Here is a 22,649-nt window from a genome sequence, read left to right as displayed (position 1 = left end):
TCACACTGAAAACTGCACAGACCCTAGCACACTACAATCTGAAATCCCACCATACCGTCTGAAACAGACTTATCATTTAATTCACACCAAGAGAATGCATAGAACCTCTTACCTGATCACCCGAAAATCAAACCACACAAAGCACCCACTGCACCACATGAATCAGCCCTCTTTTATTCATCAATTTGGGGAGAGCTTCTTAGAAACTACAGCAACCGACCACGAACACCACAACTGGAGGCATAGAAACCTCCAAGGGAAGGGGGCGAACACTCCTTTTCAGCCCTTTCCCTTATCTCCATCTGATGGCGAAGAAAGCAAGACAAAACCCTAGACTGGGTGCGCAGAGAACAGAATTCAGGGCAGATCCGATTTGCTTAGTTTAGCTCTGATACCATATTAGAGTTCAGCCTACTTGTTAGACTGATAACAATTAAGGAAAAGAGAGAAGAGAGAAAAAGAGAAAGAGAGAAAGGAGAAGAGTAGAAGAGAAGACAAGGAGGAAAAGGTCTGGTTCAAATGCGAGAAAAGTCAACAGGGTTATATGAAGTCCTCAATAGAGAGGAAATTTCACATGTGCTCCTACTTAAGTTAGGGACATTAGATCTAACATAAACTTACACATCAACACCTAACCGTAAGCACAAAGACATAATTACCCCTACATACTCGACACTAACAGGGTTAAATGAAGTCCTCAATAGAGAGGAAATTTCTTGGAGGCAAAAGTCAAGGCACAAGTGGATTAAGGAAGGTGATGGAAACACCAAATATGTTCATGCAATATCTAAGTGGAGGAGGAGGAAAGATTTTGTGGCTAAATCCAAGATAGATGGAAGTGATTCATTCTCAAGAAGATATAGCAAGGCTTTTTGTGGACGATTTCATTTGAGAAGACCTCTTTTGGTTCGAGAAAGATTGGAAGTTTTAGATTGGCCTAGGTTGGAGGAGAATCGCTTGAGATGGTTGGAAAGGGATTTTGTGGAAGAGGAAATAAAACAAGCAGTCTTTTCTATTGGTAGGTCAAAAGCCCTAGGACCAGATGACTTCACCATGGATTTCTATCACGATTGTTGGGAAATAATTGAGGACCTACTTGCAATATTCAAGGAATTTGAAGAAAGACATATAATCAGCCCTGGAGTTAATACTACTTTCCTAGCCCTTATACCTGAAAAGATTGATGCTAAGCAACCTAAAAGACTATAGGCCCATTACTTTGGTGATTAGCATTTACAAAATTCTGGCAAATGTGCTATTTTTGAGTATCAAAAGGGTCTTACCTCTCTCATTAGCCACACTCAAGGAGTTTTTGTACAAGGTAGGCAAATTATTGATCAAATACTAATAGCAAATGAGTGTGTAGAGGATATGAGGAGATCTAGGAGTCGAGGTTTTGCCTATAATTTGGACCTTGAGGAGGTGTATGATTTGATGGATTGTAGCTTCCCCTTAGAGGTACTTAGGATCTGTGGTTTCGGGCAGCGATGGTGTAACTGGACTTCTGGATGTCTCACTTCGGCTGATTATTCTGTGCTAGTCAATGGAGTGGTAAGGTACTTCTTCCCAGCATGTAGGGGCTTAAGACAAGGTGACCTACACTTCGCAGCATGTAAGGTACTTTTACCTTGGTGGCAGATGTTCTTAGTAGATGGATTTCCAAAGCAGATAGGGAGGAGGTAATAAGTGATTGGAAGATCGGTAGAAATAGTGTTTCAGTGACCCACCTTCAATTTGCGGACGGTATTATCATATTTTGTGAGGAAAACAATTTGGGGTTAGTGAGCAACCTTAAGGATTTAATAACTGGTTTTGAGAGTATCTCCAACCTTTCCTTTTTGTCAACTTTAAAAGAGTTGTGTGATAGGTGTCAATTTGGAGGATAATGAGGTTGAGTCCATTGGTGCTTGCTTGGAATACTCTGTTGCCTCTTGGCCCTTGACTTATTTGGGCTTACCTTTGGGTGGGAATCCTAAGGAAAGCAGTTTTTGGAATCTAGTTGTGGAGAAGTTTGAAAAAGACTGACAACATGGAAAAAGAATTGCGTTTCTTTAGGGGGAGGGTAACCTTGATCGGGGCCACACTTACCAATCTTCTGGTATACATCCTTTCTGTTTTCAGGATCCTCTCTAGGGAGGCTAGAAAATTGAAAAAGATGATGGGGGATTTTCTGTGGGAACCAGGGGGTGAGACAAAGGACCATTTAATTAGTTGGGAGATAGTGAGTCGTAGCAAAGAGGGAGGGGACTAGGTTTAGGGAATTTGGCTCTTAAAAATGAAGCCTTGTTGGGGAGATGGTGCCAGTGGAGAGAGAGTTTGTGGCATAGGGTGGTGGTTTGCATTCATGGCTGTTCTGATTCAGCCAAGGCTCTTTTACTTATGCTTCTATAAGAGAGTGTTGGCCCCTTATTCCCAAGTCTCTTTTACTTATGCTGCTTTTTTTTTTTTTTTGATCAGTACTTGTGCTTCTTTTTTCAAATCCCTGTGTTCTAGTAATGCGCCTATATCGTTCCCTATGTAAGAAGTTTGGACCAAGCCTATTCCCCCCTAAAATAGCTGTCTTTTTTTTTTTCTGAAATCTTGAAAAAAGAGTTAATTAAGTTTAAAGTGGGGGAAGGCTCTAGAGTGAGGTTCTAGGGAGATGAGTGGCTTGAAATAGGGAAGTTATGTGAAGTGTGCCCAAGATTATCCAAGATAACAGAACAAGTCTCAATAGCCATTCATCAAAAAACAAGTCTCAATAGCCCAATACTACGAATGGAGAGGGGAGCAACTGGTTTGGAATCCGAAGTTCAGAAGGTCTCTTCTAGATCAAAAGAAGTGGAAGAGTGTATTATACTTCTGGAAAAATTAGAAGGAACCGGCATTTGTAGAGATGCAGAAGATGGTCTTTGGTGGAAATAATGCAAGGAAGGCAGATTTACAGTTGAGTAATTTACAAAGCTTTAACAAGAGAAGGGGTTCAGACCAGATAAAAGGAATTTGGGTTAACCCAGTCCCCCCAAGGGTAGAAGCATTTGCATTGCTGGTAGCTCATGACAGCAACCTAACCTCTGATCACCTGAAATCTAGAGGTTTACATCTTGCCAACTGGTGTTATATCTGTAATCAGGAAGAAGAAACAGCTTTCCATTTGTTCTTTTGATGCAGTATAGCAAGTTTCATATGGAAGTTCTTCTCTTTTCTATTTGGGGTGAGTGGGTTCAATCCATTGACTTCAGCAGAAATATTCTCTTTGTGGCCAAAACTCAGAGGCAATAAAAGAGCTAGGATGATGTGGAGTTGTGTTCCTTTTGCAGTATGTTGGTCTATATGGAGGGAGAGAAATAGAAGAGTTTTTTAGAATATATCAAACAACATTGAATACATGGTAGCTGTGGTGACAAATATGATTTCAGAATGGGTTCTCAGACTTCCAGATTTTGATCAAGTATTTAAGGCAGTTTGTTGGAAATTTTCTGGGATACCCTTGAATTACAGCCTTGTAATGTAGTCATTTTCAATTTGGAGTTTTGAGAATGTATGTGGTGTGTCATTTAGACAACCAAGGATGTTAGGATGTAACTCTTTTTCCTTTTAATGAAAAATTTTCTTGATTCTTCAAAAACAAAAAAAGCTGTCTTTTGTTGGGAAGTATACCATGGGAAGATTAATACCTTTGAAAACTTGCAAAAGAAAAGGCCTTTTCCGTGTCTATCCCCAAATTGGTGTATTTTGTGCAAAATCAATAGTGAGGACTGCTACCACTTACTGATTTTCTACCCCTTTGTTGCAGCTTTGTGGGATTGGATGTCTAATTTGTTTGGTTGCAGGTGGATGATGCCTTTAGAAGTAAAACTGTTATTTAGCTTGTCTACCTTTGTTTGGCCAACAAGAAAAGGGAGATGCCTCAGAGCAGCCATGTTGTGTACTATTTGGGAAGAAAGGAATTCTGGAAACTTTCTTGATGAGGAGAGAACCATTTCAGCAGTGAAGAAGTGTATTTTAACTAGAGTTATACATTGGCTGAGAAACCTTGACTCCTTTACCCCATTCTCCTTTGCTGACTTTTGGGGAAGTTGGGCTGTAATAGCTAACATGTCCTCTAAGAAAAATAAGTCTGCAGTAGTTTGGGCACCTCCTTTGGAAGGTTTTATAAAACTGGATTTTGAAGGAGCAGCCAAGGCAATCTGGGATTGTCAGGGATTGGAGGAGTCTTGAGAACCAAGGAGAGTGTTAGAGTGAGCCGAATAAGGGTAGTTTAGTAAACTTGTCTTTGTTAAGTTGTATATTTATGTGGCAGTTTTATTAGAGATACTCTGCCCCGCACTTAAGTAAGGGCAGTTTAGTCTTTGTACAAGTAATTAGAGACTAATTACTATTAAGGGGTCGACTGATAGGGTTAACCCATCAGATTCGACAGCCCCTTCATTTTCCTTCTTCTTCTTCTTCTCTTCTTCTTCTTCTTCTTCTTCTTCTTCTTCCTCTCGCTGGTTCGAGTTACTGTAGCAGCAGTCGAAACATGGTATCAGAACAAGGTTCCTGACCTACTTCAGTTCGTGAACATCTCAGCAGTGTTCATGACTTCTCTTTCTTCGTTTCTGGGCTGTCAATGGAGAAAACTGGTTCGTCCTAGGTCTGAAACATCTCAGCTCGTCTCTCTCTGCTGCGCATAACCTTCTTCATTAAGAAAATGAAGGTCGGTTATTTCTTCTCCTTGTGCTGCTGGTATTTCTGGGTAGAAAATCTTCAAGAACTTGCGAGTACTGATCAGAACCTAGAAAACTAGGTTTATTGTTACCCTAGTTCTTGGAGAAAATCCCAAGAACGGGCTGTGTTTACAGTAGCCGAATGGTGTAAGGGCTGCTGTAAGTGGCTGAATGGTGTAAGGGCTGCTGTAAGTGGCCGAATTATGCAAAGTGTAATGCAGCGACCTAGCTGAGTTCTTTGTGGTTGTGTAGTGCCCTCTTAAAGGTGTTAAACAGGTCTGTACCGGGTGTAACAGATATGACTATGTGGTGGTGCTTGTGATGCACAATCTTTGTTGAGTGGTTGTAAGAGGGCTTGCATGTGATTAGTAAGTGTTGAATTGATGTTTATGTGGTTCGTGGTGTTGTGAAATCAGTAGTGGTGTGGACAAGAACAAGGCTTGTGTACCTATTATTGTGCTTAGGGACTGCTATAGGTGCTGGAACATCAAACTCCTAATAACAACACTCAGTTGGTAGCTGGGAATTCAGGTTAGAGCAGCGGTGAAAGAGTATCATGGCAGCAATGGGAGATGGGTATAATGATTAGAAACCTAGTGTGGTAGTTCCCTCTGACTATCTAGGTGTACAGATGACCTCAATTAAACTAAATGGTGAGAACTATGTTCCATGGGCCAAATTGGTGGAAGTTTTCCTCAAGGCAAAGAGGAAAGTGAAGCATGTAAAAGAAGATAAACCACCGGCTGACTCTCCAGGGTTTGATGATTGGGAACAAGAGGATGCTCAAATCATGACCTGGTTATGGAATAGTATGGAACAAAAAATTAGTGCCAACTTCATGTTCCTAGATACGACTAAGGATATATGGGAACATGCTAAGAAGCTGTATTCTGGACAAGATAATACTACAAGGGTATATCAACTTTATCAGGAATACTTGATTTGCAACAAGGAAACAAAACCCTAGAAGAGTACTATGCTTGCATGAAGAATCTCAGAAATGAACTCAATGTCTATCATCCCCTCACTCCAGATGTTAAAGTTCAGCAACAACAGAGGGAACAACTAGATGTTACAAGATTCTTAGTGGGGTTGAAATCAGAGTATGAACCAGTTAGAGCCCAAATATTAGGGAGCTCTACTCTTCCTACACTTGAGGAAGTATTTGCACGGCTTCGTAGGATTTCTTTGGAACAGACAGAGAATCCCACAGTCTAATAGATCAGCACTTGTGACAGCCAGAGGAGGTGGACGTGGTACAAGAGGGGGAGGACATTCCTCCCGAGGAGGCCGTGGTAGTTCCATGTTTGGTCGGGGTGGTGGTCGTGACTCAAGGGGAGGCTGTGGCAAAGGAAAGAGTAACTCTGCAAGGAAGTGTACCCATTGTGGCAGGGAAGGACACTCGGTGAGTTTCTGTTATGATCTACATGGCCCTCCCTCTAAATGGGCTAATCATGTTGTAGCTGGTGAGGTTGATATCAGTGATAGTAAACCGACAGACCTAACTCCCTCCACATCTACATTTGCTTCTAGGAGGAAGATGGTAAGTGTACCGCGTGATGAGTATGAACGGTTCCTTCAAACCACTTCACAACATACCACTGCTACTCTGGCCCACTCATGTATTGCTTGCATGTCATCTAAAACCTCTCCCAAGATTATTGACTCTGGAACCTCTGATCACATGACCGGGACTCCAGGTGTGTTCTCTTCTCTTTCTGATACTTTCACATCACAAACTGTTACACTTGCCAATGGTTTTTCATCTCCCATTTGTCAGTTTTACAGTGTGAGTCATGTCAGTTTGGGAAGCATCGTCGTCTTTCCTTCAGTCCTAGAGTTGAAAGTCGTATGTTGAGTCCTTTTTCTTTGGTTCATTCAGATGTTTGGGGCCTGATTAAGATAGAGTCTTATAATGGGTATAAGTATTTTGTCTCTTTTATTGATGATTGTTCAAGGATGACATGGATTTACTTGATGAAAGAAAGAAGTGAATTATTCTCCATTTTTCAAAAATTCCATGCTGAAATACGTACACAATTTGGTGTTCCAATCAAAGTTTTTTATTCAGATAATGGTCATGAATACTTTCTTACTTCGTTTCAACAGTATTTAGAACATGGCATTATTCATCAAACCTCATGTGCATCCACTCAATAAAATGGGGTGGCTGAACGAAAGAACCGTCAGCTCCTCGAAACTGCTCGGTCTATTCTTCATCATATGAGTGTTCCTAAACGGTTTTGGAGTGATGTTGTACTCACTGCATGTTTCCTCATTAATCGGATGCCCTCCTTCATTCTTAATGGTCGGTTCCCCTTCTCTATCTTGTTCCCCACTTTATCTCCATTTTCATTAACTCCTCGTGTTTTTGGCTGTGTGTGCTTTGTTCACAATTTGAGTTATGGAATAGACAAGCTAGATGCACGCTCCATTAAATGTGTCTTTCTTGGCTACTCTCGGACTCAAAAAGGGTACAAGTTGAAGGGATAGGTTATCCATCACATGGACGCCCCAAGATTGCTGAATAAGGGGGCGAATTTCAAAAAAATTTCTCTCCCTTCAACTGGGAATCGAATCCCCTATTTTGAAAATCATATTTTCAAGGATAATTTTTGAACCACAAACTGAACCAGATCTGAACCAAAAGGAGTAGGGAGGGATTATACCTGATATAGAGAAGCAGTATCTCCCAATGGAGGTGTTCACGCCCAAGGAAGGATCCAAAATCTGCACCCACTGAAGATGGCGTAGTGCAGGGTGGAGCAGAATCAATAGTGTTCTTCCAAAAGAACTTGACCCTTCGCAAGAATCAACTGGATGGCTTGTGAATACAACTCCAACCAATCTTTTCTCCAAAATATTGGTATCAAGATCAAATCTTGATTTCTCCCAAGAATTGGAGATCGAACTGCTGGAGGCGGCGGTTGCAGAAAGGAGGCGGCAAGAGAGTATTTGCAGGGTGCAGAATTCTCTCTTCTAGTAATCTCAACTCTGAAGACAAGGATCTGTGGATTGCATGTCTAAAGGCTGCCGCCTCCTCCTTTTATAATCTTAAAGGGATCAGCTCCTAATCCCATTAGGAGTTGCTAACCCAAATCATATTTGGATTAGAAGTCCCCTTAAGTGATAAGGGATAACCCTTATCTTATCTGCAGATTAGATCAGCCATCTCCTAATCTAATTAGGAGGCTTCTAGATCTAAATCTTATTTAGATCTTGGACTCTTTAAGTGGATAGGGTCTGGGCTCAATCCTATCAGTTGATCCATCTTAGAATTCGCCCCTTAAGTGACTGATCAAATTAGCCCAGTTCGAAATGGGCTTAAGGCCCATTTAAGGTTATGTATTCATTTAGCCTTCCAAACTACTGCCCAGTTGGGCTTCCTTGTATGGCGTGGGACCCTAACATTGATCTACACATCAGCCACATGGGTTCGACCCAGCCTTTGTTACAAGGCCTAGCCGAATACACTGTTATGGACAGTGCACCCTCTGAAAACTATCTCATGGTCTCTATGGGCCCAACACTTACCCTAAGTGGTCCCTAGGCCAAGCCACCTTGTAACACCCAGGGACTGTGGGCAAATGCAAGATTAGCCCATCAGGTATTATCCTCAATGGTCTTACACTCAACCTCTCAGCCCATAATGATCATACACTATCCGACAAGAGAGGACCTCTCCCTCGGCTGCAAGGAACAGTTTTGCACTCTCTGCTTATATGGATCCCGGGAATTAAAACCTTTTGCAAATCATTTCGAAACCTTATTATATATATATATATATATATATATATATATATATATATATACTTTTATATCTCATATAAAATATATTTTGCAAAACAAATCTCAACGATTGAAATCGGCTGCTGGTAGTCTTGGTTTCCATCAGCGAGAGTGCATCCCCGATCATTACCTTTGTCCGACAAAGGGGCTGATCCTGTCACTATGATCACCCACTCAGATGAATTCTCAGACTGTCCCAACCTACCCAGGTTTTGACCCCCGCTAAGGATCTCAATGAATGGTACATCAAAGACAGCCCAATCCGACACCTAGTGCAGTATCATAATCGAGTCTAGGGGTTGGGTGTAACTTTCTAGTTTTGCCCATCAATCTCCAAGGTCCAGGGCAATACTGGAAATTTGGTCCAGTTCAAAGATTCAATTAATCCTACATTGTATGTGCCTAGGGTCTCACCCCGACAGTTGAGACAAGCCACCCCAACCGACTTGGTGGCACCACAATGTCAGCCTTGGCAGGATAGGTCTCCCCAGACCGACCCACTGGCTGTGAACGTTTTAAACTAACACGAGTCTCATTAAGTGTCCAGTTTAAGGGTATTACACAGAAACATACCAAGGGAACATGAATCAAATATGCACTTTTGTTCATTTACAATAAACTCATAAAGTACATCATTTTGATTGAAGCTAAGGGCATACAAAACTGTCTAACACAAGTGTTATAATCCCATTACTCGGAAGTGCTATGTCTGTCCTGATGTCACCTTTTTTGAGTCTGTCCCCTTCTTCTCAGGACCTGATGCACCTTCGTCTCGACCCTTACTTCCTCTTCCTCTTCCTTTTAGTGATCCAGTTCCAGATGTTCCTATTGGAGTAGACTCATCACCTCATCTAGTGCAGATCACTATTGAACGACCATCGATCCGGCAAGTGTATACACGTCGAATGACACCGGCCCCTCCTCCAGCTTCTACCTTATCTGCGGATCCTGTCATGACTCCTGTTACTGAACCCTCAGAACTTGACCTACCCATTGCCTTACGGAAAGTTAAACGCAGTTCTACTCTCCATCCCATTTCTAATTTTGTTTCATTATCTCGCCTTTCTGCCTCACATTGTTAGTTTGTTTCCCTTTTGTCATCTCTTTCCATACCTAGCAATGTCTAAGAAGCTCTTAGTTCACCTAGGTTGCGGCAGGCAATGGAGGAGGAGCTCTCTGCTCTTTAACATACTCAAACGTGGGAGCTCACTACTCTCCCACCTGGTAAGCATGTTGTGGGCTGTAAATGGGTGTATATTGTTAAATACTTGCCAGATGGTAGTGTGGAGCGTCTGAAGGCTAGACTCGTTGTTAAAGGTTACTCACAGTTGTATGGAGTGGACTACATGGAGACATTCTCTCCGATAGCTAAGATTGGCTCTGTTCGTGTGTTAATTTCCCTGGCAGTTATGTATGATTGGCCTCTGTTTTAGCTTGACATAAAAAATGCCTTCCTTCATGGTGACCGTGTGGAGGAGGTATATATGGAGCAACCACCTGGGTTTGTTGCTCAAGGGGAGGATGGTAAGGTGTGCAGACTGAAGAAGGCAATTTATGGGTTGAAACAATCGCCGCGTGCTTGGTTCGGGAAGTTTAGCGAAGTGGTGAAGAGTTTTGGAATGAAGCAATGCTAGGTTGATCACTCAGTGTTCAGCTATGACTCAGAAGCTGAAAAGATTTTATTAGTGGTCTATGTGGATGATATTATCATTACTGGCAGTGACAAATTGGGGATTGACAAACTAAAGGTATTTCTGCAAAATCATTTTCAAACAAAAGACCTTGGGACATTGAAGTATTTATTGGGCATAGAAGTTGCCAGGTCAAAACAAGGTGTAAATCTGTGCCAAAGAAAATATGTTCTTGATCTACTGGAAGAAATAGGACTGTTAGGTGCAAAACTGGCTGAAACCCCTATGGAACCAAATGTTAAGTTGAGCAGTGATACAGGGGAAGTATTTGAAGATCCTGGAAGGTATAGACGACCAATGGGGAAGCTGAACTATCTGACTATCATGAGACCAGGCATCTCCTTTGTAGTCAGTGTGGTGAGCCAATTCATGCAGAACCCTCGTATACTTCACTAGGATGCAGTTCTTAAAATTGTAAGATATCTGAAGGGAGCTCCGGGCCATGGGCTAATGTATAAACCAGGAGGAATACTTGAAGTAGTTGGGTACATAGATGCAGACTGGGCAGGCTTAGTGTATGACAGAAGATCTACTACAGGCTATTGCACATTTGTTGGAGGAAATCTTGTGACGTGGAAGAGTAAAAAGCAGACGGTTGTGGCTAGAAGTAGTGCTGAAGCCGAGTATAGGGCCATGGCACACACTACCTGTGAATTAGTGTGGTTGAGGAATCTCCTACAAGAAATCGGGTTCCACATGGATAAACCTATGAAATATTATTGTGATTATCAAACTGCACTCCATATCTCATCCAATCTTGTTTTTCATGAGAGAACGAAACACATAGAGGTTGATTGCCACTTTGTGAAGGAGAAGGTTCTTGCTGGAGAGATAAGCACAGAACATGTGGGCTCTGGTGATCAGTGGGCAGATTTGCTTACAAAAGCTCTAAGCTCAGGGAAAGTGAACTATCTATATAACAAGCTGGGATTATATGACATATATTCTCCAGCTTGAGGGGGAGTGTTAGAGTGAGCCGAATAAGGGTAGTTTAGTCAACTTGTTTTTGTTAAGTTGTATGCTTATGTGGCAGTTTTATTAGAGATACTCTGCCCCACACTTAAGTAAGGGCAGTTTAGTCTTTGTACAAGTAATTAGAGACTAATTACTATTAAGGGGTCGACTGATAGGGTTAAACCATCAGATTCGACAGTCCCTTCATTTTCCTTCTTCTTCTTTTTCTTCCTCTTGCTGGTTCGGGTTACTGTAGCAGCAGTCGAAACAGAGAGCAATGTCTTATCACTGTTTTCAGGACAGGTGGGAGTAGGTGATTCTACAAGGGCTGAGCTGCTGGCTGCTATACAATGAAATGGTTAACAAGACATGACTATTGGAGTCCAATGGGTGGGTAGGTCGGCAAATGGTTTTTCTGACTTTCTAGCCAAACAAGGGGTATCTAGGAAACAACTTTTTCTTGTTGCTCTCGTTTCACTGTAATGTTAGGAGAGGCTGCACCTCGCACCTCTCCAAGGGAAGCATGTAACAGCTTATCTTCTTTGACTAATGAAATTATCTTTCAATTATCAAAAAAAAAAAAAGTGCATGACAGCATGAGTCTCAGCTCTCAAGGAATTTCTGAACCCAATCAGTCTGGTGAATTTCATGAAAATGTTACTTTTTGTGATCTCTAACTACATCCCCTTTTCTTGAGGGCCACAGGTTACCAAGACTGCACTCATCACATTTCAATTTTAACCTTCTCATCCATGGAGCATTGGAGCTTTCCAAATGGTAGTGACATGGTCTTGTCTATGGGCAAAATTTGCTACAGAAGCTCATCCCCTTTGTAATTATTATTTTTGATCAGCAGCTCATCCCCTTATTATGTCACCCATTGATAAGCCTTTAAACTCTTTTCTTCTCAACACGTAATGAACTGTCTTCACCCTGCAATTTTCTATTATTGTGTCTTCATCTTTAGCTTAGTTATAAAATTCTTGCATTCTTTTTTACACCAAAGATTCCATAGTATTGCATCCCGGGATTTCCCTCATTTTGTTTTATATGCCACAAATGAGTGCTGAACAGGAAAGGAATAAATGGTTAACACTTTACCCACTATAATAGCAAAGAATGCACACATGAGGAGAGAGGCACTGGGATTTCCTTTTCCTTTGAAAATTGTTGTACCTGTTGATTATCTTAAGAGCATACTCTCATACAAATGCCTTAATTTGGGTGTTGTGGGTCCATTGGATTCACTGATCACACCGTCTTGTCATGGCCATCAAAGATAACAAAAACTTGTTTAAGATGATCAATGAACTAATTGCCTCTTTGCTCTCCTTGTAAAGCCAAAATTCCAAGATAACCTAGAAGAATAAAGGTCACAAGTTCCACATTTGTTTTTAGATATGCAGTCTAGTTACCAAAAGGGACCATTACACGTCTTATTCATTGAGTCTGAAGGCTCTACTAGTGAATGGAGGTTTGTACCATCAAAGTTAGCTTTCTTTGTTTGGTCTGCAGTGCTTGATGAGATTCTAACCGAGGAAAACTTAGCTAGAAGAGGCTTAGAGGTGGCAGATCTGGACTGCACATTATGTAATGGAAGTGTGGAGAATACTAGCCATCTGTTACTGCACTGTGACTTCACATTATGTAATGGTTTGGGCAAGACTGCTAGAGCTTTTTGGAGTTAAATTGTGCTTCCTGGCTGATGTGAAGGGTTTCCTAGAGGCTCGATTCTTAGGAGGCCTCAGCAAGGCTGGAAAGGTAGCTTGGAGTATCCTCCCCTCTGCTGTTTTTGGGCAGTGTGGGGTGAAAGAAATAATAGAATTTTTGAAGGGAGGCAGAAACCAAAAGAAGAGGTGTTCAACAAGATTATGGGGATGGTGTTTTCATGGATGACAAATCACCCACTCTTTAAAAACAGACACACTTCTTTTTTTGAGCCTGATTTCCTTTTTGTAAGGAGCTTATAGTGTTTTTGGGTTGTTTGGAGGCTGGCTTTTCTGAGTTTTACTGTCTATTCCGCTGTACAGTTTCTCATTGTACAGGGGTCTATTGTATCTTGGCCTTTTGTTATTAATGAAATACTTTACCTTGCAGATTAAAAAAAAACTAGTGAATGGAGGGTCCTGGTTTAGATGTACCTGATCTAACCTGTACTTAAAAATGTGTGAAAATGGTGAGCTATGACAGGATATATAGGGAAGCATGGAGATGGAATGCTGATTTCTATATTGCATCACAAAACAATTTAGAGTATCTAAAAGCCTGCATTTTCTCCGATGGTTGGTGAACCTATTTTTAATTTGTTAGGAAAATAGTTATATTGTTTGATTGACTAAAGTATATACATGCTTTTGAGGACTGAGATTTTGACTTGAATGGGTGAATTGAAAAACTGCACAGCAATACAGCACCCTTGTACGGGTATCCATGTATCATACGCCTGTACCCACTTCTCATTGAGATTCTTCTTATGTGCACCTTATAAGTATGTACACACATGTAGATTTTTATGTAACTCTGTTAATGTGCTTGTCTCTTTGCTTTAACCTATTTAAAAGCAATTTTGAGTTATTATTTAACATTTAGAATTTTTTAGTTATTAAATGATTTATAAAAATATGATGATTTTCTATAAGGCTCCTAATGCACTCAGCTCCTCTGCTTATATGATCGTTTATATGTCTTTCCTATATGAAAATATGCTCTTCTGCATATTTCTATACTCTTCCTCATATTAATTTGATGTAGTAACCCATGAAACTTAGGCCTCGAGCATCTATAGATCTGCATTTTTAAACATTGATATCAGCTACCAGGTCTTGAAAGAAATCCTGTGCTTTGAACAAATTTAAAATTTTCTAGTGTTGGGTAGTTTTTAGTGGATATCTGCTAGAGTATTCTTTTGATGTGCTTACAACTAAAATGAAGATGCTGTATGTTAATAGGCAACAGGATGTTCGAGCTACAGAAATTGATAAAGTGGACATGCACTTGTCTTTCCGCCCTGGGGACATTGTTAGAGCTTCAGTTGTATCCTTGTGTTTGAACTAACTAACTTATCTTTGATTTTATTTCTCATCTTACATTGTTTTCTTGTTTTTCTTTTGTTTTGGTGGAAAAGCTTGGTTTAGGTAGACCGTAGACACTTAATGCCCAAAGAGAGATAATTGCAATTTGTAGTATCTAAAGCCCCTAGCATCATCATGTTCTCTGGGTCATACTGGGTGAGAACTATATAATTTTTTGGAATCCAGTTTTTGCTGCAAAATATATTTTTGGCCATGTTCTCAATTGTATTATGATGGACTGTGGTTTTAGATTGTAATCAACCCAAAATAGATCTCAAAAAGGAGGAAAATAAAAAAGTAACATGTCTGCAAGCGATCAGCTTTCTACCATAAATGATGCAGATGGATCTCTGATCTGGGTGAAACATATACTTCTGCAGTCTGTGTTGTAGATGGTAAAGATGGTCTCTATTAGCGTCATCAACAGAGTGACATTCCCATGCACTGCATATGGTGATCATTTTAAACCTTTTGCACTTCTTTGACACCAGTGTAAAAAACATCATTAAAGAGCTTCTGAAAATCACATTTGAACCTCTAGTATGTGCTAAGTGTTATATCTCAGAGAATACTGATGAGTTGGTCTTATTGTTAGTACTCCATAAGTCTGCAGTACTGGGTTTTATACATAAGTGGACCAACATTCTCTATGTGGTTTGTTAGCTGACATTTGAAGACTTACTCACCTTGGAGGGATTGTTTAGGAATGAGAGGGGCGTTGTACTTGATGGCTATTAAGTGAATAGTCCTTATAAAATAGGGACTAGGGCTCTTCTGACAACATTGGGGTCTTTTTGGTGTTATATGGTGATTGTGGAAATACCATTGATTTGACATGAAGAAGGTTATATTCTGTATACATTGGTTAATGCTTCCATGGTTTAAAGTGTTCCTAATTTCCCTAATATTTCCATGGGTAGCAACACAAAATTTTACCGGAGTCGACATATTCCCCAATGAACACTACTAAAACTATGTGGAGTACAAGAGATAGTTTCCATGACATACATATTCCCTAGTGAACACTACCAGCACTATATGGAGTACAAGAGATAGTATTATCACATAAGTTGGTGATAATATTGTAGATATGTGGAGTAACAATGTTATTGCCCTCCTAACTTACATGATTACCACTTTGAGCTATCTAAATATTCATTTAAAGCATTAAGTCAAATAATAGCTTTTCTTTGTCTAATAGATTATTTGGTTGATCTGTTACAACCATATACATTTTCTGTGAGCTTAATTCTATCATGAAGCTTTGAATCTTAAGGTTTACAAGGCAACTTCTGCACGCACTCTTTTGTCTATAATCTTAGTTTCTTAGCTTTGTCTAGTGATTTGGAATAAGATAATAATTTAAAAGGGTGTGACTATGCTTCTTTTATCATTTCATAAAATATCATTCTATATTTTGCATATTTACAATGTTTCCACTAGGTCTATGATTTTTATATTTCCATAGGATATTTCCCACATTTCCAACATATTTCTTATATTTAGACGACTGACATTTCCACTGGGGTGCAAGCAAGAAGTAGCAAGTTTATTAGATATCTGTCATCAATAGATTATTTCTATAGTATGGTGATAATATTCCCTAGCCTTGTAATTTACTTCAGTAAAAGTTTTTATCACCCATCAAAGTAAAGATGAGCTTGCCTGTTATTTTTTTATCACCTTACTGCAATACATTTCATTTTTCTTGTTTGTGATTTTCTTGGCAAAAATTAATTGATATTCTGATTTTTTTGATAAATACATCTGCTTTTTCCATTCTATGCACAACATCTCACAGGTAGAATAGCTTTGAAAACATACATCCAGTTTTCAGCAGGTTGAAGTGGAACGGGACTCAAAGTTGGTAATAGGGTAGATAGTAAGAGGAAGTTTAAAGTTGGTGATAGGGTGGATAGTAAGGGGACTCAAAGCTGCAATACAAGGAATACTTCTTGCAAAAGAAGTGGGCGTGGAGCAGCTTCTGGTTGAAGGAGATTCTAAGACAGTGGTGGACTGGTTAAATAATCCAGAGGATGTCACTTGGGGCTGCAAAAATGAGTTAAAGAAATTCAAATGGCTGACAAGAAATATGTCTATAACAGTACAGTGGGTTGGGAGATCAGCTAATGCATTTGGCAATGTCTTGGCAAAACAAGGAATAAATAGGGAAACATTGTTCTGGGCACAACTGTAACTCTTGTTTAACATCAACATTCATGTAATCTCTGTTGTAGTTTTTGTATTTACTGTTCGGAGAGGCGGCACCTTGCGCCTCCAAGGGGATTTTCATGTAACCAATCATTAAATAATGGAAGATGATTTTAATTATAAAAAAAATGTCATGAAAATTTGCACTCGAAAAAAAGATCGAAAAAAGAAACAGTTTAAAGAGTCTATCTAGAGGGATAGGTAACTGTTTGATGGGTGTGAAGGTCAGGAAACGGTTTGGCTAATACCTCATCCAAAAAAGGGGTGGCTAGGGTGAAGGTGAACTTTTTGGGCTGAATTGTAATCTTGTATTCTTTTGGGGGGTCAATTTCCTTATTCTTGGGGAAAGGACCTATGTATTTTTTATTCTTCATTAATGAAAAGTTACCGTTTCGTATAAAAAGATTACAGCCAATTTCTTTTCTGTATTAATTATTAACATGATAACATCCTTCACAATATGTGTCAACATTTCAACAGTCTTAAACAGTTCTAGTTGATTACTGCAGCATGAGCATTATGATTTGGTCTTATTGAAACTCTGAGCAACTACCCAGGTATACTTGTGTTTTTAGAACAAATGACCTAGTGAGCACCTAAGAATCAGCCCTCATCAAATGCATTATCCACCTTCAACTCCACACCCACTCACTCATGTAATCTCTCTTCTCCACTCTCTCTGTGCCCTCTTTTACCCTCCTTTTATGTTGTGGTTCTCTTAGTGTGATGTTTGTGACTTTGTTCACATCTCTCTCCCCTCTTCCTCCAACAAATACACCAATACACAAAAAGAAACACTATAATATATAGACCAGTATTTTAAAATAAAACTAATTGTTAAAAATAGTTGAATTATCTTGCATTATATATGTGCATGTGTAAATGATCTGCTAAAGATTCAAAATTTCGAAGTTACTCGGATTTGACATTCCAATTAATGGATCCCCCTCCACAGTTGTAGGCACTAGGGTAGAAGTAATCTTGTCATAAGCTCGTTGTATGCTGTATGCAATTTGATTCATTGATTAGAATCCACAATTTACAAGTAAAATTTGTCAACTTTGACACACAATAAGCTCTCTCTTGGAGATGCTCGAGCTTATTATCTTTCTACTGCAAAGAATGAACTGGGTGTGGTATCAGCTGAAAGCATTGCAGGTATGCTTCCTTCCTTCCAATTGATAGTCCATTTGATTTTTGGAATTGAAACTAATATATTCTGGTTGTCATTTCTTTTAGCTAGTTCATTTGATTTATATCATGGTGTTATCCTTGTAGAGTTGATCAATCGATTCCTTCAATTCTTGTTATTTGTACTTTGTTTGGGTTAGTGTAGGTGAGGTGGTTAGGTGACACCTAGGTGTCTTGGCCTGGAAAATTGAGTTGATGCCTAGCCAACAAAGATGAATAAATAAATTTACACATATTAAGTGCTAATTATAGACTATTAAACTGCAAATTAAATTAATAAATGATCAAACAACAATCTATGCCTGATTTTTAGAAAAGATGACAAGATTTTTGAGCATCCTTCAAAAGAAAACACACATGTGCACAAGGATTAAGAACCCTAATTTTTCACTCTATACACTACCCTTGACCCAAATTGGATTGCTTCACTTAATATCAACATATAAAGGGCTAATTATTTATCTTCCCCTACTAAGATGTTTATATGTATACTGCATTTCATCTACTTATCATAAAAAAATAATGTTTATATGTATACTGCATACATGGTTAGTTGCCTAGGTGATGGGCCTTCAAAAATGCCTAAGCAGCCACCTAGTCAATGCCTGGGTGATGTGTTCCAACTCAGAGTCAATCTGCAGTGGTTCTAGTTATTTAGACATCTTAGTGTCTAAATTATATGGGCTTTCAACTCAGATCATTGCCTTATGACATCCACAACTGGCATGATCTAAATCAGTGTGATGCCTCCACCAGGGTAAGACCAAACCTGTATCCAGTGTTTTAAAAGGCATGGGTGTCTCCAGGTGAGGTACCCCCAAAACGCCCAGAGGCGTATGCCAGAGGCGCTGATACCTCTGAAGCATATATACTGCATACATGGTTAGTTGCCTAGGTGATGGGCCTTCAAAAATGCCTAAGCAGCCACCTAGTCAATGCCTGGGTGATGTGTTCCAACTCAGAGTCAATCTGCAGTGGTTCTAGTTATTTAGACATCTTAGTGTCTAAATTATATGGGCTTTCAACTCAGATCATTGCCTTATGACATCCACAACTGGCATGATCTAAATCAGTGTGATGCCTCCACCAGGGTAAGACCAAACCTGTATCCAGTGTTTTAAAAGGCATGGGTGTCTCCAGGTGAGGTACCCCCAAAACGCCCAGAGGCGTATGCCAGAGGCGCTGATACCTCTGAAGCATACACCTCAGGTGCAAGAGGCGCATGCCTCATAAGGAGGCTTATGCTTCCTTGTGTTCGGGAAGCTTACGCCTCATGCCTCTAGGTAGTGGAACGCCTCACGTCACGCCTCCATGTTTTAAAACATTGCCTGTATCATCATTATTAATAGACAGACCTTCACCAACTTGGCAAGTATAGATAACATTTTCCTAGTGAATGTATATACTGGAAGTCATTAATAAACTTCTTTGGTGTTTCTTGGGATAGAAATTTGGCATGATTTTTTTTTTTGTGGATAATTATGAGATCTTTCTTTTGGGTTTTGAATTGTAGTTTGTAGTGTTAGTGGGAGGGAAAGGGTGTCTGTTTTTGTTTCTCTTGGGGGGTGATCTTATCATCTATTTGTATTCTTCTCTCTTTTTTCTTAATATATTTTCTTTTTTCATTGAGCGTCAAGAAAAAAATTGTATAGGTCCTTCCAATAGAATTGGCAAACAGTAATTACATGTTGGGTTTATGGGGGTTGTTTCTCTCTCTTTTTTTTAATGGATATTTATGAGTTTTGTTTTTGGTAAAGAATGGGTTTTTGATCAATTGTTTGAGAGTTATTCTATCAATAAGAAGTAGCTCTTCTAAGAAAAGTACCTCATTTCAAACCAAGATTTAGTACTACTGCAAAAATCCATATATTTCTGGAATCTGAATTTCTTGTCATAAAAATAATAAATTTGAATATTTATGGTGCTGAAAGGTTGAAATTATGAAACACTCAAGGAAAGGATGAGACTGTCTTCTATGAAGAAGTGAATCATTACCCAGACATCCCCATGTAAAATATTAAAATGCAAATTAACTATTAGTTTACAAACTGAAGGCTAGTCATAACAACTAGTAGAATTTTGTTAGATTAGAGCCTAAGAAGCTTGTAAAAAATAAAATTGCATGTTCCATCTCATGGTTCTCAATGCAATGATGGTTGGCTTAAGGTCATAATAAGCATGAGAATTTAATTTGTTGTTTTATTCCCATCATGGAGGACCATCTGTCTTTGCTATATTTTTGTTAGAGGACAGGTTTGGCATACTAGTTTATGGGCTGTTACATTATATTGTCTAGGTCCAAATTGTGTCTTATGCACAATAGTAGACATTAAACAAATCAGGAGAATATCATTCACCTATGCATAATACACCCTGCTGGGTGCTTTAATGTGCCTGATGATGCATCACGCTGCTCCATGAGATCAATTTCTATGAACATATTGAGTTTATGATGTCTGGCCAACTGGATGGCTACTCAGATTCCGTAATCTTCATTTCTTCAGTTTAAACATCCCTTGATGTCCTTATTTCTGCATGAATAAGATCCTCTTTAGTCGGAACAAAATCCCCAGTTGTACCCCTAGTGTTTTAAAAGGCAATCCTCAGATATGCTTAATTGTATAGTTGAGTCTCATTCTGTGGGTTGCACCTCACTAGTGCCTAGTTGTGTCTCACCTAGCTAGGTACTATGTTTTGATGAATTAATCCTGAATTTTATGTTGAATAGGTAGCTTACTAAATTCTAGGTTTCTTTCTTTTTTTTTTTTTTTGATGGCTAGGTACTAATTTGTAGGTTTGTACCTATGATAGTTAAACAGTTCATCCTATCTAGGATAGGGGTAATCATGGGCTGGGCCTGGCCGGGCTTATGGGTATTCCAGGCCTAATGAATAATGAAATTGGGCTCATAACATCAAATAATTTGTAGGTTTGTACCTATGTATGAATATAATACATACAAAAAAATTGCACAGGTTAAACTAGGATTGGCTAGGCTTTAGGCCTATGCACAAAAGATAAGGCATTGGCCTCATTTAATTGCTAGGCTTGATTTGGCTTGGGTTACCTATCCTTTCATAGATGAAGGCAAGTCCTTCATTCCCATTCTTGAGCAATGTCAGACTTGGAACGACACTAACTGGTTAGTGCAACCATTGAGTGTTTTCCCAAGTCCCACATTGCTTAGGGAATGAAAATGAAGGCTTTGCCTACATCTATATAAGGCTTTCTTAGGAGGACAATTCACATACTTAAATTGACTCAAGTGTTGGCACATGTGTTGACACGTTTCAATTCGTAAATATTTATTTATATGTTCAAACATAAAACTTAAAAATTTTATATTTTGTATAAAATAATAAAAATTTAATATAAAATAAAATAGACTTGTGTATACATAACATATAAAATATAATACATATATTATAATATATAAAAATAAGTATATACATATATATTGCAGGCCGGGCCTAGGTCGGCCTTGAAGTATTAGACCCAAGACTGGCCCTGGATTTTCTGGGCTTGAGTTTGTGGGCTGGGCCGGGCCGGGCCAAGAATGATTACCCCTAATCTAGAACCTCAATGTACAAGGCTACACCTTTCATTTTAATAACATAATGTTATAACCTATTGAGCTAATAGGATTTTTGAAATATTTTATTTCTTTCAGAATCTAGATTTGCTTATTCTTGTATGTTAGACTACTCTTGATTTTTTAAGTGGCACCTATGGTCAGGTGTGCACCTTGCCTTGCACCTTTTGCTTCAGGCTCTAGGAACCAGTCCTGAGTATAGAGCGATTAAATTACCCATCTCGTCTCTAAGCACGCCTCCAATACCCAATAATACAGGGTTTACCAAACTATCTCCTATTACCTTTTACCTTGGGCACTAGGAACCCTTGCACTTTAGTTATGCCTATTGCTTTTAAAACACTTAGCATCCTTGGAGTGAAGAGTTATCCTGCCTTTTCTATTAAAGATCATAGCATGATCCACATCCATTTAAGTCCTACAGGAGGGATTCATTCTATTCATGCTAAATTCTTGAGTCTCCTTCAAAGCTCTTCTCCTTGTCTTGCAACTAGGAGATGTGAAAACCAAGGTCTCAAAATGTTTACTCATTGACCTTATTGCAGTGGCCAAGTTTGGGTCTATATACCTAAAAGTGGTTAACATCTCATATTTTCTAAAAATCACGTGGTGGTGTTAAGACCTTTTATAGAAATTTGGGCCTAAGGAGGCTATTTGGTTGGAACCATGTGGAATCAACATCCTCATCTTCTTCAAACATTCCATGGTGGAACAACATCCGATGACTCGTTCTGTAAGGACATAGGATTAGATCAAGACTTATAAGTATAATGTTCTAATCAAGATAAATAGTGATGAAACACGTTTAGATGGAGGCATCTGAGCTGGCTGACTACTCTTTCCATTACTGCAGTTGAAGTCTCTTGCAAATAGACAAAATGGTTTGCTGATGATGAAGAAAAGTAGATAGTGCCACTATGACTTACATTGGTGATAATGCTGAGTTTTACTTTTGCATGGACAAAGGACAATGCTGATGATTATTTTCAGTGTTGAGCTTTTGTGACTGGTCAACTTATGCCTTTGAAATGTGAAGATATTTAGTAAATAAACTGTGTAGGCAATACTATATCCTGTCATTTTGGGTTGCACTAGATAAATTATATTCAAGTACTATGGTAGGTATTATCTTTCCGTATGGGTTTAGTATGGTATGTGGACTTATGATTTTTCTGTGGTATTCTAGGAGCAACCATGGTTCCTATAAGTTGGACAGAGATGCAGTGCCCATTGACCGGCCAAATTGAACTAAGAAAAGTTGCTAAAAGTTGAGGTCGACGGGTTCAGGGAACTGAATTGCAATGCAAAATTTTCTACTTCATCTAATTTCTTGTAAAGTGGAAAGCACAATTGAATTCAAAAGAAATGGTGAAACCATGGTGGTTCATCAGTTCTTACTAGGCTTGCAATTTGTACCAATCTTCCTAAGAAATGGTCTGCAGGATACATTATATTTTGCACA

The 22,649-nt window shown here is 39.2% G+C and overlaps 1 protein-coding gene across 2 annotated transcripts in view; it reads left to right on the top strand.

Moving 5' to 3' along the window:
* The window catches only part of LOC148878626 (Nucleic acid-binding, OB-fold-like protein), a 34,300-nt gene extending 11,651 nt beyond the window's left edge, over window positions 1-22,649 (top strand). Inside the window, exons 4-7 of one of the 2 annotated variants that reach the window (XM_088957524.1) lie at window positions 13,313-13,404; window positions 14,071-14,155; window positions 17,481-17,562; window positions 22,374-22,649. In XM_088957524.1, coding sequence (XP_088813650.1) covers window positions 13,313-13,404; window positions 14,071-14,155; window positions 17,481-17,562; window positions 22,374-22,394 — 280 coding nt within the window. In that variant the 3' untranslated portion in view covers window positions 22,395-22,649. The remainder of the gene's footprint in view (window positions 1-13,312; window positions 13,405-14,070; window positions 14,156-17,480; window positions 17,563-22,373) is intronic. The other variant, XM_088957534.1, reaches the window with a different exon arrangement.

The sequence above is a fragment of the Nelumbo lutea genome, chromosome 1 (assembly GCF_056320005.1).
Source record: "Nelumbo lutea isolate HS-2025 chromosome 1, American lotus-T2T, whole genome shotgun sequence".
Lineage (NCBI taxonomy): Eukaryota > Viridiplantae > Streptophyta > Magnoliopsida > Proteales > Nelumbonaceae > Nelumbo > Nelumbo lutea.
The sequence above is the reverse complement of the archived record's forward strand: the minus strand, read 5'-3'. Positions and strand labels throughout refer to the sequence as shown.